Source organism: Vombatus ursinus, unplaced genomic scaffold (genome assembly GCF_900497805.2).
Source record: "Vombatus ursinus unplaced genomic scaffold, bare-nosed wombat genome assembly UNPS02005286.1, whole genome shotgun sequence".
Taxonomy (NCBI): Eukaryota; Metazoa; Chordata; class Mammalia; order Diprotodontia; family Vombatidae; genus Vombatus; species Vombatus ursinus.
This window is the reverse complement of record NW_020945064.1, coordinates 4447983-4464562: the sequence shown is the minus strand read 5'-3', so window position 1 is coordinate 4464562 and position 16580 is coordinate 4447983. Positions and strand designations below refer to the sequence as shown.

Genomic DNA, 16580 nt, shown 5'->3' with positions numbered 1-16580 from the left:
ACACACACACACACACACACACACACACACACACACACACACACACAGCTACTCCATGTTGCCAGATGTACAATGCCTTTGAAATCACGGTAAGTGCCAAAGTCTTTAGAGTCAAGGAACCTGGCCTCCAGCCCCTATTAGCTCACAGCTCTGTGCTCTTGAGCAAGTCTCCACACCTCAGTTTCATCATTCATCATCAATAATATTTGTATTAATTAACTCAAGGGGTTGGCATGTATAAAGCATTTGGTAATACTGGTAATAAAAAGTTTTTTATATGTTATTATTTATTAATAATAACTATCATTGTTATCAAGAAATATTGGGCTGGACATAGGGTTAATTGTTATTCATTATTCTTTTGGTTTCTTAAAGGATGGGATCCTCTTGGCTGAGAGTTCAAGTGTCACTAGTGATTAAAGAATCAGTATGACCAGGCCCTGGCTCAGGGGCAGAGTGGGAACGTTAGTGCCCACGTTACCATTGGGTCATCAGGTTAAGCCAGGGGTGGGTATTCTGGGACCTTGGGGCCAAACGTGGCCTTGAGGCTGCAGCAGTTCATGTCTGCTAGCAGCCACTTTGCTAAGTTTAGGAGCCGGTACTGAGGGTAATGGGAACAGCCCAGGAAAACTGCTCTGAGAAATGATGTAGTCACTTTCTGCCCCCTCGGCCCACCCAAAGCAGCTCCGTCTCTCTGGCATGCTTTTCTCCTTAAAGGGCACTGATAATGCTAGGTGTTGTATGACATGGGGTGTTATGGTAAGCCTCCTCCATGTGGCAAAGGCATCAGATCTTCCAGGTACCCATGGCCCTGCTGTCCCAAGTGTTTCCTTTTGAGAGTCTTCAGGCTGACCTGAATACCTCTGCCTCTCTTCTTGTATTACTCAGGGATTGCTACTATGACAACTCAACCACGTGCCCCAAATGTGCCCGGCTGAACTTGCGGAAACAGTCCCTCTTCCAGGAGCCCAGTCCAGAAGCTGAGGCCTAGAATGCTGGCACTCCTGCCCCAGTGCCCTGCCAACACACCAGCCACTGCCAGCACCAAAGACAAGGTGTCGCGATATTAAGGAGACTCCCTAGTGATTCAGGGAGCCACTATGCTGCTGGCTCTTCTCCCTCCTGTGGGGCTGAAGACGTGAATCGAAACAAGGACAGGCATGCAAGAGCACAGAGGACAGGGCTCTTTTGGAATGAAGAAATGAGGGTGATTCTTGGGTACCATGTTGTACAGCTGATGTCATGCCAGTTATTAGGCAGGGCTATGGTATGAGGTGGTCTAACTGGGCAGAAGCATCTACATTAATCTCAGCCACTGTGTTGGTGGGAATGGGGTGTGGGGAGGGTGTCCTCATCTCCCCAAGGAAGCAGAGCCCAGGGGACCCAGGATGCAGTGACCAGGGACCTATTTGGTTTCTTTTCCTGCTTGGTGTGTGGACAGCTGTGTGTAGACCAAGCTCTGCCCCTGGAATGGCAGGGAAGCAAGTTAGCTACCAGCATGGACACTGGGAAGGTAATCAATAATACCCAATGAATATGGGCTAATCAGACCGTCGAACCTTGAGGTTGTGAGGAACTTCTTTCCTGAGATTGTCCATGGTTCCCTGAAAGGAAGGGGTTTTATCTAGTATCCCTCTCACCACCTCCCTCCCTGGGACCTCTAGCCTTTTGGAGGCTGCTAGTTTTATTGGCTAAGGCTGTTAATTATCACCTAGTATTGCCCTGCTCCCCATGTCCTTGCTAGAGTCACCTGGCCAAGTGGGAAATTTCCTTCTTATTCTTCTAAGTCCTTTCTCAAGGGAAGGGGAAGCCCTACAGGGCCAATAGGCACTGCCTGTCTTATATTTTTGCTTATTTCATCTAGCCCTTCTTGCCTCTGCCCATACCTCTGCCAAGGGCAGAGGAAATAGGTGCTTCTCTTGCTGGGTGGCCTGACAACTATTCTTCCTTCTTTGGCTCAGTTTAACTTGTGTCTTTGGTTCCCGGCTAGGCCACCGTATGGGCTAGAGAAGAGCAGCACCCTGAGAAGGGGTGCCTTGGACCCCAGACGATATAAGTGCTGGGAGCTGCTCTGTGTACTGTGTGAAGCCTGACAAAAAGTTTGTTAGGGGAGAAAGAGAGATGGAACACTCTTTCCAAAAGGCAAGCTTCACGTTTCTCTGGACCAAATTGCCAGCCAGGAACCTTGTTTTTGCCAGTCTTGTTCCCCATGGAGGAAGACTCTGGGGCTGGGGAAACCAGGGTTGTAAATCACAAGGCCTTTCCTGAATATTTGGCACTTGTCTTTTTGTTTACATGTAGAGCTGGGACATGCCGGTCCCACTTCTAGCCTCACAGAATGCCCGAGTCTGGGAGCAAGCTGCTTTATTCCCTTCCACAAAAGATAAGTGGGGACGAGACAAGGTGGAGGATGGGGATGGAAAATTTCAATAAGAAACATTTGTATTTGGTAGCCATTTTTCATTGTGGAATTAGAGGCTTTATCTGTTCTAAGACCTTCATCTCTCATCCTTCCTCTTCACCAGGCTTTCTCATTCCTTGAACCTGGGGCACAGGGAGGGCACATACTGTGTTATTTGTTCTATCTGTAGAAAAGCCTCTGATGGAGACCATAGCTGAGTTTCTGATCCCTCCAGTAAGGGGGAGGGTCCCAAATACTTGGAGGAGGAAGAAAACTAGTGTGTCTTGAAAAGGAGAGCCATACCCTACTCCAGTAGTTCAGTCCCTGAACACCCCCATTATATCACTGATAGGAAAGTATCAACTTTTATATCAGAGAGGGAAATATCTGGGTCAAAGGAGGAACATGGAACAAAGATCTCCAGGTTTCTGTGGTATCCTCTAGCTATAGTGAACTGGGTTGGAGTAGCATGTGGAATATCTGCATCTGGCTATAGTTTGTTTGTCTAGGCCTGGTATTTTCATAACGTTTGCTCCCCTTTTCCTTCTCTGCATACATTACCGTGTTTGAGCTGGCCTTGTGCTTTGGTTCTCGATTGCATATGGTACATAAAGTCAGAAAAATAGCTGTAGGACAGGATGGTTCCCTTCTGACATCCATCTCCCTCCCTGATGAGAGTAGAAGAGGGGATGTTTTGTGTAGGCAGAGGGCAAGGTGGCTCCTTGGCCCAAACTGCAAATTGGACAAAAGGATCATGGCCCAGCTAAGTCTCTGAATCTCAATGAACCCTCCTCCATTTACACTCTATTCCCTGCTGGGGCATGTCATGGCAGGAACACAGAGTTATGTTCATCTGCTCAAATTCTGTGGCTTTGGGCAGGTCACTTCACCCGTATGTCTCAATTTGCCCCATCTGGAAAATGGGGATAGTAATACTGACCTACCTCATGGTGGGACTGTGAGAAAGTTAATGTTGGTAAAGCACTTTAGCAGACTAATCGTGCAATGTGAGTGCTAAATGTTATTTTATTGGACCTCATTCTTCCCTATCCTCTTTTGTAATAGAAAAGGGGGAGGAAGAATCAGCTGACTACTTTAAAATGCCCCTTGATCTTTTCTCCATTCCCAAATCCCCACAATTGTTTTCTATATGACACTTCTGATCACTGAATTTGATTTCTGATTTACTGTGCAATTAGGGTCATGTATGTTACTGGGATTCTCCTAACATGTAAGAAGTAGAAAAAGATTACCACCCCCCCAAAAAAAAACCACTTTGCACAAAAATATCAATAGGTTAGCAACTATTGGAAAGAGTTTACTCTCTTTCCTCAAAAACCTTGCCTCCTTTGCTATTCCTCCTGGTGGAATAAGCCCTACTTTCGACATAGATCAAGGGGCCCATAAGTAGAATACTTTCTTTGATTTTCCCCAGTGTCCCAAAGACTATATTTACAAAGGAAAAAATAAGCAAGGGGCCAATTAGTATATGTAACAGACACTGCATTACACTGTGCTCTCTGTAGGCAGATGGGAAATGCCTCCAAGGAAAACAAAGGGGGTTAGGCCTTGTGGCAGTATCTGCCTTTGGTAAGCACAAAGCCAGACTGCTCTATGCCAAGCAAAGTGCCCAAACACTTGCCTGAGAAATGGATTCAGCAGTTGTATTGATTATCCAAATTACTGTATTATTAAATAATTTTAAAGTGTACTGTGATGTGTGGTAAATCCTCCCTGATCTATATATCAACATACCTGATGTGTGTGTGTGTGTGTGTGTGTGTGTGTGTGTGTACACACCTTAGAAGGTATATTGGGCGACAGGATGGGGTGATTATGATAGGTAACAAAGCTCATGGCTTTTAAATAAGAGTTCTGGATGTTTGTGGAAAAGCAATGATTAAGATATGCCCAGAAGTCAAGGAATTATTTCTTTCAGCATCAACCAGAAGTCTCAACAGCCAGGGTCTAAGCCTTTGTGCAACTGAAAGTAGATCTGAGGGTGATTCAGTCTAATTCATGGTGATCACTCTGAGCTTAACTACAGCCACTACTTGGCCAGATATAGCAAACCACCGAGGGTCCATTCATTACACTGCACTGAAATGGCCAAACATTAGTCCACTGGGACCAATCCCCTATGCTTGAATGAAACCTGCTTCAGGTACCTCAAGGCACATACAACAGGATATAAAGTTAGAAAGAAGCTTCTGGGCAGCTGATTTCTAAAATCTTTAAGCATAATTACTCTAACTCTACGAATATCAGGAACTATATTTAGTGTGTTAGGTACAGTTTCTCGTCTTCTAAAAAACACAAATTTAAGGGGTATTTCTAGAATTAAAATTTAATATCTGTAAGTCACAAAATGAAAATACCATAACTAAAAATAACAAACTCTGGCTTGCCCTGCAAAATAAGACATCAAGTCAAGGGAAGGAGACAGGAAGACATTATGAGCCTTTTCTATATCATGAAAATCTCTCCTGTTGCTATTTCATTTTCTTTGATCACTTTACTAAGAAAATTTCTGCCCCTAAAAAGCATTCTAAGACAGTTGCTTTGAACGCCGTTTTTTCTCATTGTACAATTCTCTATAACAGCTTATTGTGTCATTGACTCCTCTTGAAACTTTAAATTTTCTTTCACTATTGGGATCATTATTTGCAAGGATTTGCATGCCTGCCTCGAAATGGAAAAAGGCTTCAGACAATTCTTTTGTGGTTAGCTGTCGGAGGATGGGTGGAGTATCTTCATTCTCTTCCTTTTCTTCTGCAGCTCGCTCTTGTTCCAATTGCCTAAGTTCCTCATTGGACAAGTCTTCATCATGAGACTGTAGCAACTGGCCTACATCTGCCTCTACAAGTTCTCCAAAGCCTATGTCATTTGCAAGGGCCACAACGTCTTGCTGAATCTGTGTAACAGTTTCTATTTGAGAATCATCACGAGCATGCACACACTCAGGCCATATCTTCTTCCACACACTATTCATCAGGGATGGCTCCAGTTCATCCCAGGCTTCAGCAATGTTATCCACAGCATTCATGATGTTGTAGTTTCTCCAAAATTCCCTAACTGTACCCTTATCCTCTCCATCGGCTCCTCCTATGAGATGTTGAAAAGTCTTCCTCAAATAATGAGCCTTGAAGGTGGATATTACACCTTGACCCATGGGTTGGATGGGGTCAGCTTTGTTTTCAATGAGGTATTCCACTCTTACATTATCAGAGAGATCACTTAAATTTACAGGGTGACACGGGGCATTTTCTAGGATGAGTAATGCTTTGTTGGCAAGATTATTTTGGGCACAGTACTTTTCAACAGCAGGGCAAAAAAAGTACGTAAACCATTCGTGAAAGATGCTCCTTGTTACCCAGGCCTTTTTGTTGGAGCGCCAAATCACAGGTAAATTTGGCTTAGAGTAGCCCTTCATAGCCTTGGGATTTTCGGAATGATACACCAGTAAAGGCTTCAGCTTAAAGTCACCGGCGGCATTGCCCCCTAGAAGAAGCATGAGGCGATCTTTGGCTGATCTAAACCCCGGGGCAGCCTTCTCTTCCATAGAAATAAACGTCTTTTCAGGCATTCGCTTCCAGTAAAGTCCTGTCTCTCCAATGTTAAAAACGTGGTGAGGGGTATACCCGCCCTTCTGGATGATGCTTTTCAGCACTTCGGAATACTTAAGCTCACCAGCTGCGCTGGGGCTCGGGCTCGGCCTGGCAGCCTCGTTACTCACCTTGAAGCTGGGCAAGGCGTGCCTTTCTTTAAACCTCACAAACCACCCCCGACTGGCACTAAACGTTTCCACCTGCGAGCTCTCGCCCTGGTCTCGCTGCAAGGCGTCGAACAGACTCTTGGCCTTCTCCTGGATGATCATCGTGCTCATGGGCTCGTTGCGCCGGCTCTGGTCTTCGATCCACAAGCTCAACAGCCGCTCCATGTTCTCCATCACCACGCTTCGGTGCCTGGTCAGCTGAGTGACCCTTAGAGGCGAAGCCGCTTCCGAGCTCGCCTTTATTTTCTCCTTGTTGTCTCGGATCGTGGCCACGGTGGAGATGGCCAGCCCTAAGGCTTTCGCGATTTGGCTGAGCTTTTCGCCCTCTTCAAACCTCCTCAGCACTTCCAGCTTCACGTCTAAAGTGATTGCTTTGCGCTCTCTTTTTGCACGCCTAATGCTGGTCACACTTAGAGGCCTCTTCCCTGGCATTGTCACTGATAAAAATCCCAATCCTCCCTTGGTGGCTGCGGGCCTCTTCTGCCCGGGGTGGAGGGCAGCAGCCTCCTTCTTCTGCCGGGCTCCCCTCGGTCCTAGGCACGGGAGGGCCTGCCAAGGTCGAGGCCCTTGCTGGGGTGAGGACCTCAGGCCACCGATAGGCCCCGGCTTTACTCATTCCCCGGCCCGGGGCACTCTGGGATGGCGCAGTTCTCAGCTTTGCCCTGCTGCACAAACGGAAAAATTGATGGGCCTGGGGGTGTGTGTGCTTTAGGGGGGTGGTGCTGTGAGCCAGGAGGAACTCAATTCCGTTAAGTAGGAGTGGGCGGGGACACAGGGACAAGGTGTTCCTCGCTTTGATTCGTTCTGTCACGGTTAAATAGTTGGAAGGCCTGGAACACAGGCGGGGCGGAAAACTTCGATTCAATGGGAAGACCCCGGAAGTAGGCGTCTGGGAAGGTGCCTGCGCTGGGCATCACCCACTGCCAGGTGCGCAGCTGGAAGGGACCGAAGCCGACAGGCTTTGTCACGCCGCGCGCCGAAGCCAGACGCGGCGTCTTTTTCCTGGCTCTCTTTCAAAGACAGGTTCCGCCGTAGACACCTAAACTGGGGCCCTGGCGGGCTCATTACGCATGGGCAGTGAGGGACCGTCAGGGGGTGTGGCGCGACTATGACCGCTGCGCTCCTGCGCCGGCGCGCGTGTGCCCGGGCGGCGCGAGGTCAAGGGGTGGGGCATGTCGCACAGGCTGCTGGCGGCGGTGGGGAGCCGCAGGGCGGCTCTGCCGCTGGCCGCGCTGTGGAGATGCAGCTGGGGCGCCAGGAACCACAGCACGGCCAGAGTGGGCCTAAGGGCTCTGCGCACCAACCGGCAGGTGAGCGGGGCAGCCGGCACCGGCCTGTTTCCGGTCGGTGCCGAGGGTGACGTTTTTTGCCTCAGCGCCTTGATGACGCCATCGGGGCGCGCCGGATGCGCGGGGGACGCAGGCGGGGTCGCGCAGGGCGGGGCGGGCTCCTGACGCCCCGGGAAGGCCTGGCAGCCCGGCTTGAGTTTAGCTATTCTGGGCCGGGCGCTTTCCTTCCCCACGGGGTTAAGATTTGGGATCTAAATCTGGAAGGGACCTTCGAGCTCATCCCTCCGGCTCCTCCTTCTTCCTCTCACGTGTCGTGCTCACGCGGCCTTAAGTTAAGGTTGCCTCGTGTGGCAGCCTCCTCTCCCTCATTTGATCGTCTGTTTGTACCTAGACGTTGGCACGCTGTGAGCTCCTGGAGAGGAGAGCAGGGACCTGTTGATGCTAGCCTGTGTATCCCCAGCGCTTGACACATAGTAGGCGCTTAAATGCTTATTACCTGATTGGCACTGATTTCTCATCCCCCCAGCCAAGGCACACATGCGTTAATTCACTCAACTTAGTGCAAAACTTAAATGTGCATTTCACTAAGCTAGGCGTCCAGGAGCCAGAGGTAATGTGAGATGAGTAATGTCTCTGTTCTCACAGACGACGCAGCCAAGTCAGTAAGTACATTTGGCTGAACTTGGTTCTGGCTGTAAGTCCCACGATCAAGTGCACGGGAGGGCAAAAGTGCCAAAGGTTAAGATGAGGAGGAGGCACTCTGTTAGAGGCAGAAGAAGAATGTATGGAAATTTTGACAGAAACAGAATATTAGGTGGAAGCAATCATTCAGCCTGACCCCCTCGCATATAGATGCAGAAAGGGAAGGTGACCCAGCTCATGGAGCAGAGATGAACATCATGAAAGAGCTAGCGTTTCTGCTGATTGGCTAGCCATACTAAACGAATTGTTTTTTTACACACTGCTTTTTTCCTCTCCATTCTCATGCACTTGCAATCCCTCAGCCATAAAAGTCGATACACATTAATAATCACCTATTGTGTGTCAGGTACTGTGTTAAGCCCTGGGGACGAAAAGAAAGGCAAAAAAAAAAAATTTCAGGCTTTCAAGGAGGTCACAATCTAATGGGGAAGACTGTACAAACAGGGTATATACAGGGCAAATCATTTATAATCTCACAGGGAAGCCACTGGTATTGAGGGGGACTGGGAAAGCCTTCTTGCAGAAGGTGGGACTTGGTGGTTTGCCCATCGTAGGCCAAAATGTCTCTCCTGATTAGCCAATCCAGGTTTTAGGCCTCTCTCAGGTCTTGGGGGTTCAAAGTGGTTTGGGGAGGGGTCTATAAGTGGGGAGAGAAGAGGGCCTAGGACAGAATCTTGAGAGACACCCACAATTAGTAGACACAATGGGTGTGATGTAGATGAAGAATCCAGCAAAGGAGACTGAAGAGGAGCAGTCAGAGGGAGAAACGGGAGAGAGCAGTGTCAGGAAAACCTGGAGAGAAGAGAATGTCAAGGAGGAGATCACAAATGGTGTCAAAGGCTTCAGAGGGTCAAAAAGGATGAAAATTGGGGGGAAAAAACACTATTAGAATAGGAAATTTGCAGAGAGCAGTTTTATCTCATGGTGAGGTTAAAAACGGGACTGAAGAAAGTGAGAGGAAAGGAAGTGGAAGCATCTATTGTAGATGACCTTTTTTAGGCACTTTTTAGGCACTAGGCCACTAAAGGCAGAAGCAGTATAGGGCGATAATTAGCAGGGGTGGATGGATAAAGTGAGAATTTTTTGAAGGGGAGGGGGAGCACTCACAGGCATAGAGAGAACTTAAAGGTAAGTGAGAGAGTGAGGGTGATAGAGGAGAAAATATGGATAAAACAGGGATCATTTGTGCTTCTAGAGGGGTTTGCCTTGGCAAGCAGAAGGGCCGCTTTGTGTGAGATGGGTTGAGGAAGGAAGTGGCAGGAAGCATCTGAGTGATGTGAAATGAGGAAAAGGAGGGGTGTAGAAGGGAAGGCAGTGGATGGTAGAATAATCTAAACCAGAGGCTTGGCAGGACAAGATCTTTGATGAAAAAAGGAGGTAAGAAATTTGAGAGAAGATGTCATGGTAGAGTTGAACTGGTTCACCAAGGGGTCAGGTTGGAAAAAGGAAGGCAGTGTATAGTCAGTGTAGTGGTGACCTGGGAAAGAACTGGGGGTTGTAGAGATTGGAGGTCGTGGTGAGGACCAAGACTAAGTTTTGGGTTGCAGGGCTGAGGGAGAGGTAGAATGAAGAATTTCAGAGTTACAAACATGTAAGTGGCTTATCATGGGTGATGGCACGATCAAAGATAGGACCATTTCTGTGTAGTTGGGATGGGATGGAAATGAATAATGTTGAAAAACTGAGATTAATGTGTTTGAGGGGAGTATCAATACATATGTCAAAGTCCTCTATTATGAAGGAATTGAGGAGGAGAGAAAGATTATGAACCAGGCATTGAACTTACAGAAAAAGGAAGAAGACTGTCTTGGAGGTTGGTAGACAGCAGCTACCAGAATCTTGACTGGGTGATGAACATGTATTGAATGAAAGAAGAGAGAAACATAGCCAACAAAACACTGACGTTACTGTCCTAATATTAGCTGACACAATAATGCTTTAAAATTTGCAAGTGTTTTACACTATTTCATTTGAGCCTTTAAACAATGAGTCTGTGAGGTAGGTTCTACATTATTATCCCCATTTTACAGATGGATAGTGGTACTCAGAGAGCTCAATGACTTCAATGTGTTCACAAAACCAGTAAGTGTCAGAGGCAGGCTTTGAACCTGGGGCTTCCTGACTTAAACCCAGCATTTCATTCCCTCTGCCACACTCCTTCTCCTTTATGGGCTTGGTTTGGAGGGAGATTCCATCCTAGTTCTCAAAGAGCTTAAATATCAGCCATTTAAGACTATTAGGGAGGATAAAATGGATACAAGTAAGAGTACCGAGTTGTAAGATTAAATGAAGGGAAAATTGCCTCCAATTGAGGTGGTGATATTTAGATCAAGAAAATACCTAGAACGGGGCTTAGTGACTCTAGTTTCTACACAAATTTTGATAGTTTGATCCTTGAACAACTTTGGGGACAGCTCTGGGCTGTCTTCTGTTCTATTTTACATAGGTTATCTGATCGCCTCTGAGCAGGGTTCCTTCCTATAGGCTTAATTTAACTTTACATGATTCCTGTTAGCTATGAATGGCCTTCTTTTTTTTTAATATTTTCTTTTTTTCCCCTGTTACATGTAAAAACAATTTTTAACATTTGTTTTCTAAAATTCTTTCTCCCCACCTGCCTTCTTGAGAAGGCAAGCAGTTTGATATAGGTCATACATGTGTAGTTGTGCAAAACATTTTCATATTAGTTATGTTGTGAAAGAAAACAGACAAGAAAAACCCCACCCATGAAAAATAATAAAGTGATAAATAGTATGCTTTGATCTGCATTCAGACTTAATCAGTTCTTTCTCTGGAGGTAGATAGCATTTTTCATCATGAGTCCTTTGGAATTGTCTTGGATCATTGTGTCACTGAGAATGGTGAAGTCATTCACAGTTGACCATTGTATAATATTGCTGTTACTATGTACCATGTTCTTCTGGTTCTGCTCATTTCACTTTTCATCTGTTCACGTAAGCCTTCCCAGGTCTTTCTGAGGGCATCCTGCTTGCCATTTTTTATAATAGTATTCCATCACAATCATATGCCATAACTTGTTCAGCCATTCCCCAGTTGATGGAAAGTGGCCTTTCTAACTTGGCTTATTACACTTTACTTTTAAATTCTTACTTCCATCCTGCTTTGGGCCCCAGTAGTGGCCAGAGCCCTGCAGAAAGTCAGCAAACACAGCGGGAGAGCATTTGAGAGAGCCTAGTTACTAATGAGGAACAATGTATAATAACTTTGATGTCTAATTTGTAGTTATTCACCAGAAACTTTCCTAGCCTTGACCAATAGACGTATATGTTTGCATGTCCTATTTGTGTGTGTATTTTGGTCCTAATCTGTGTCTTCTTTGGTTCAGGAAGCTCCCCGAGAGAAAACTCTCTCTGATATTATGGCTTCACAGCCATTCTGTAACTTAGAGTCTTTGAGAGCTTACCCGAGTTTGCCAGCCAGATGGTGTCGGGTAGAACTGGAACCTAGATCTTCTTCGTTCCTGGGCTAGCTCTCTCTACAACCCCATGCCTTAGAGCTAGAAAGCCCAGAGTTCTAGTCCCATCTTTGATACCTATTAACTCTGACCTTTGGCACATTACCTAACCGCACGGGGCCTGATGGTGGAGTTGTTGGGGGTGAGGGTTTCTACCAAACTATCAAAGTCACAGGTCCAGTGAAAAAATGAAAAAGCATACACCCACTCTCATGTCCTGAGCTTTTTGTTGTGATACTATTTACCAGCATAGAATTTGACCTGGAGTAACTGTGTTCATATGCTTCTATGGCTGTTGTGCTTGGAGTTAATATTATAAGAAATAAATATAAAAACACTTCCCACTGTTTTAAAGTATGCAATAGAAACAGAAGCATTTTTCTCTCTGTGCTGAAGTTCTCTATCAAAAATAAATGGAGCCTGTCTAACCTCTATTTTTGCTTTTCTTGACTCCAGAGGAAAAAAAAGTTATTTTCTAGATTGCCTACAGCTGAATCCTAACACTTTTTGGTATTTTCATCCTATCTGCCTTCAGTCTTTCTTAGAAAAGTATATTATTGTGACAGTAATAATCCAATAGCCAGGACTGCCTGAAGCGAGCAGTATTTAGATTTTTTGCCACGAACAGTAGGGGTTATAAAAATTTTCCATATATTGCTGTGGTGAATTTAGTTTATATTTTCCCTGTCAGAATCACTTTTTTTCACGTGTAAGCAGAAGGATCAAGACTGTAGGCTTAAACCTCAGTCCCTATCCCTGTCCCCTTAGGGATCCATAACAAAGTAAGAAAGTGCTCTAATATGTTGCTGGTGCAGAGGATACTGATTATCTTTAATGCTTTAATGTCTCCAGGGAATCCACTTTCAGCAGCTGGTTCTGCAGGGAAGATTGACATCATTTTCCCAGTGGCTGTATTCGAAAGTTCCCAAAGGTACATACTTTTCTTCAGAAGTTCTCTGGAAGTATATATTTTTTTCTTTTACGGGAATTCAAAGAGCAATTTTGTCACTGACTGAGAGTGAGTTGGGGAAAGGTGTCTCACTCACCTCCTTAGTGCAGCAGGGGAGGTGGATGACTGTAGGTGGACTGCAGAAGGGGGTGAAACTTTTCCAGAAGGAAGTTGATTCCTGAGTCCTTAAGGCTGTTTGAAGGAAGAGGGTCAGAACCTTGTTTACTTTTATCGGAGAGCTGAGTGTGTTCCTTTGAGTGAAGAAGTCAAAGTAGAGGTTATATGCAGGCTAGACTCACAGAGAAGTTGCATTAAGAAGCCAAAGCTGGAAAATGGATCCATTTTTGGTAGAAGTAACTGGAGAACAGCTGGCAGGTCTTTGGTTGTGTAAAATGAGGGACCGGACATCCAGAAAGCATGCTACAGAACCTGCAGGCTAGAGAGCTGATTGGCCCTTCCTGCTGGGATTTCTGTTGTCCTGAGATCAGCAGCTGGCATCCTGCTCACTGGGAAATCTGGGTCTAAATGCTGATTCTAGTGAGCAAGAAGGGAAAGAGTGGGAAAGGTGCATGTTCTATCCCAGTTTCTCTCTCGTGAGTCAGTGTTACATAAGGACTTCTGAAAGCTTGTGTGATGGCTAACATGAAAGGCCCAGAACTTAATCCTTTTGTCTCTAAGGCTTTGAGAAGTATTTTAAGAGAAGTGGAAGAAGCACGGGCAAAGAAGAGTCAGCACCTCCAAAGAAAGGTAAAGGAATCCTCCCAAACTGCCACAGTTTGCATCTAAGCATTTCTTAAATTAAAGGATTCTTATTGTGGTCATTTATAATAACCTACTGATCACATCCCAAGGAAAACAGGTTTGGATTGGGATGCCGACTTCCCTTTTTTACCCTTCTGTGCACCTGCCCATCATCTCCAGCTGTTCAAGTCCATCGCCTCATTCCTTTGTTTTGGTCTTCCAGCAGTGCTATTTCTAGTCTTAAGTCTTGAAATAGGCTACTAAATTACATTCTGTAATACAGTCAGCTATGCTCCTCGTTTGTGATCTAGACAGATTCCAAAGCTGAAAAATCAGGACCATTCACATTGTGTGTCACCATAGCCTTTTCCTACCAAGGCAGCTCTCGTGCAGTAGGAAGAAACCTAGGCTTCTGGCTCCAGGAGAACTGGTTTTGAGTCCTGCCTTGTCTACTCGGTGACTGGCCACTTTGGGCAGTTGAGTTCACCTCTGTTTTTTCTTCTGTAAAATGTCTGTTAAAGTCCTTGTACCGTTCTGGGTGCTCTATGAACCTCCTAGTCCTAGGTAACCGAAAACTTGTTCGCCTCTCTTCTTGTTTATTGTTTCATGTCTTGTTTGGAATGAGAGCATTTCAAGACAGTCTGCATTTGTCAGTGCTGACCTAGGATACTACCAGCATAATAGTATTATGCCATTAATAGTGGAGAAACTCTGCCATCATTTTCATTCAGTAGCACTGTTTTCTGCCTGCTAGGTCATGCAAGAAGGTTGTCCTTTGTGCTGGGCCTCCCTTGGTAGACTAAAATTTTACTAAAGCAGCATCGTTTGATTAGCATGATGTTAATAATTCATTCTTTCTTCAAGTATTCTTCCTTCGTATCATCTTGAGATATAAAATGGTGGTGGGGTGGGGAGGGAGGGGAAAGCAATGAGCATTTATGTAGTACCTACTATGTGCCAGGTAAGCACTTTTACAAATATTATCTCATTCATATAAAAACATGAATACATATGATTATCAGGAGCATAGTAGATTATTTTAATGATCTTGTTACAGAAGTACAAAGATTTCTTCTTAGGTTGAGATTTTTCTGTAAATTTTTAGCTTTTTAAACCCTTTTTTGCCTTTGGAAGGAAATAAGGAGCCCGTAAGGACTTCAGCCACAGCTCTATGCAGTTTACAAAAACTTAGATAACTATAGCAAGCTCTGTATCTGAGACAAGATGTCATACTATCATATAGTCTTTGATTAGAAGAAATAATGAAATAAAGCTCCACAAATCTGTCAAAGAGAAGCATCAACACTGAGAGGTGGGGGCAGAGCCACAACAGAGTAGGACCAGTGTCTACACCAGCGTCCAGAACAGTGGCTACACCAGCTGCAGTTGCTACTGGTACTGTCAGGTTTGTGACCTGTGGTTACTGGCATGAATATAGGATGCCATACCATCGAGGACCTGCTGCTGCTGCTGGTACAGATCCTTTCTCTGCAGGCCTGAAGTCACCTTGTAAACTGACCGAGAGGTTGAGCAGGTGGATCTGACAGAAGCACCTGAAGCAGCTGCTCGACAGTTAGCTCTTACTTTTCTCAAAAAGACGCATTAGAGACAGGCAAGAGGTAGGACGAGTGAAAGATGTTTTCTTGAGGTTAGCAAGAGAAGAGGGAATTTAACAAAGGACTTTATGTAGTGCAAACAGATGCTGGTGCTTTGTGTGACATCAAGTGGATCTCTGCCCCAGTGGATCCCGATTCTTGGACCATCTTGAATCTTGATGACTAACTTAGAGGTTAAGTGAGTAATCTTCTAGAGTTGTTATGTTTGTTTTGTTTCTAGGAGGTGTCAGATATTTTATTTATCCATCAGTTTCCTTGGATCCACCATTAATTTTCAATAATGCATCCATCAGGCACGTAGTAGTATAATGACTAAGTCTTTTTCTTACTAACTTGCTCTACCTTAGTTCTCATTACCATTATAATGAGAATTTGAATTTCCTGCTCAGCCTTTGGCATTTTTTTTTTTAGCCTGGTATTCTCTGTCTCCTCCCTGCCCCTACAATTACCAGTTTCTAAATAGAATAGTGGTTACTATTTCTGGAAGTCATTTGCTGGTTTTCTCAAGCCAAACTTTGTTTTCTTCTAGATACTGATGAATCAAAGGATCGTGGACTTGGAGGAAATGGTGGCAAAAGAGGAGGGAAGAAGGATGACTTTGCATGGTGGAAGCGGGTACAGAAGGTGTGTAGATGTACATCAGATTAATCCAAATCTAAATATGCAACCGTAACCTTTACTGGGCTCTTTTCTCAAGTGACAATTAACTATGGAATTTGAAACTTTGAACAGTCTAATCTTAAATCTTCTTTAGGTTTACTGCATTAGTAATTACCTTGTTCAAAGAGCTTCCTGAGTTGATTAAAAAAAAAAAAACAAACAGCAAATCTTATAAAAACATCCAAGTAGGATGGACCCTGTAAACAGACTTTTAACTCTAAAATCAGACTTTTATAATGGAATTCCTGATCATTGATGTATTTCCAGAGGCAGTGGCTAAGAGTTTTCTTCAAAATAAGAACAGTTTTTTGAACCAGTCACATGCAGCTATTGTGTACTTAGAAAGCAGAAACAGTAAAAACAGATTAGGTATGTTAGAATATGGGAAGTTTGGGGGTAACTCCAATGATGAAGCCCAAAGAAAAAGAAAGTCATTTTCATGCTTCTCTAGGATTTGAGAAAATCCTTTCATTTGTGTGAAATTCATTGGTTTCTCTTCCACAGGGAGAATTTCCTTGGGACAACAAAGAGTTCCGTAATCTGGCTGTTATGGGAGCAGGCTTTGCTATGGGATTCTTCTACTTCTATTTTCGAGATTCTGGAAAAGAAATCACTTGGAAGCATTTCGTACAATATTACTTGGCCAGAGGACTGGTGAGGGAAAAAAATATTGTGTATGTAACAAGGAGAGAGACAACAAAAATCCACCTTAACCTATGTATTTGCGTGATTTCCACATACATTTTATTTTTGATTGAGGGTGACTAAGGAAATCCACTGGGGCGTTTTTGCTGAAGCCTGGCATTGGATATGTGGAACGATGGCTGCTTCTGGGTATGGGCAGCTGAAGCATCTCTTTTGACCTGTTTGTGGTCTAATCAAATGTACTTTATCTTTCTGCCATGTGGTGTGGAGGAGCTGGAGAATGATCTATTTTTCTTACTGCTCAAGCTTAGTTTCCTTACTTGCAAT

The 16580-nt window shown here is 44.8% G+C and overlaps 3 protein-coding genes across 7 annotated transcripts in view; 2 read left to right on the top strand and 1 right to left on the bottom strand.

Annotated features, from left to right (window-relative positions):
- Nucleotides 1-4112, top strand: part of DEF8 (differentially expressed in FDCP 8 homolog) — a 23814-nt gene extending 19702 nt beyond the window's left edge. For all 4 annotated transcript variants that reach the window (XM_027847612.1, XM_027847609.1, XM_027847611.1 and 1 more), the window contains one exon: nt 889-4112. In XM_027847612.1, the coding sequence (XP_027703413.1) occupies nt 889-991 (103 nt within the window). In that variant the 3' untranslated portion in view covers nt 992-4112. The remainder of the gene's footprint in view (nt 1-888) is intronic.
- A 672-nt stretch (nt 4113-4784) lies between these two features.
- Nucleotides 4785-7023, bottom strand: CENPBD1 (CENPB DNA-binding domain containing 1). The gene has a single exon (XM_027847625.1). It carries the CDS (start codon nt 6606-6608, stop codon nt 4950-4952), a length of 1659 nt encoding a protein of 552 aa, XP_027703426.1. The 5' UTR covers nt 6609-7023; the 3' UTR covers nt 4785-4949.
- Nucleotides 7024-7348: 325 nt separating this feature from the next.
- Nucleotides 7349-16580, top strand: part of LOC114032244 (AFG3-like protein 1) — a 29303-nt gene continuing 20071 nt past the window's right edge. The window contains exons 1-5 of one of the 2 annotated variants that reach the window (XM_027847487.1): nt 7349-7486; nt 12495-12573; nt 13270-13338; nt 15478-15572; nt 16113-16262. In XM_027847487.1, coding sequence (XP_027703288.1) covers nt 7349-7486; nt 12495-12573; nt 13270-13338; nt 15478-15572; nt 16113-16262 — 531 coding nt within the window. The remainder of the gene's footprint in view (nt 7487-12494; nt 12574-13269; nt 13339-15477; nt 15573-16112; nt 16263-16580) is intronic. The other variant, XM_027847495.1, reaches the window with a different exon arrangement.

Bases quoted from the DNA above. Each gene is read 5' to 3' on its own strand.
- CENPBD1 (XM_027847625.1), bottom strand. From the start codon at position 6,608: ATGCCAGGGAAGAGGCCTCTAAGTGTGACCAGCATTAGGCGTGCAAAA.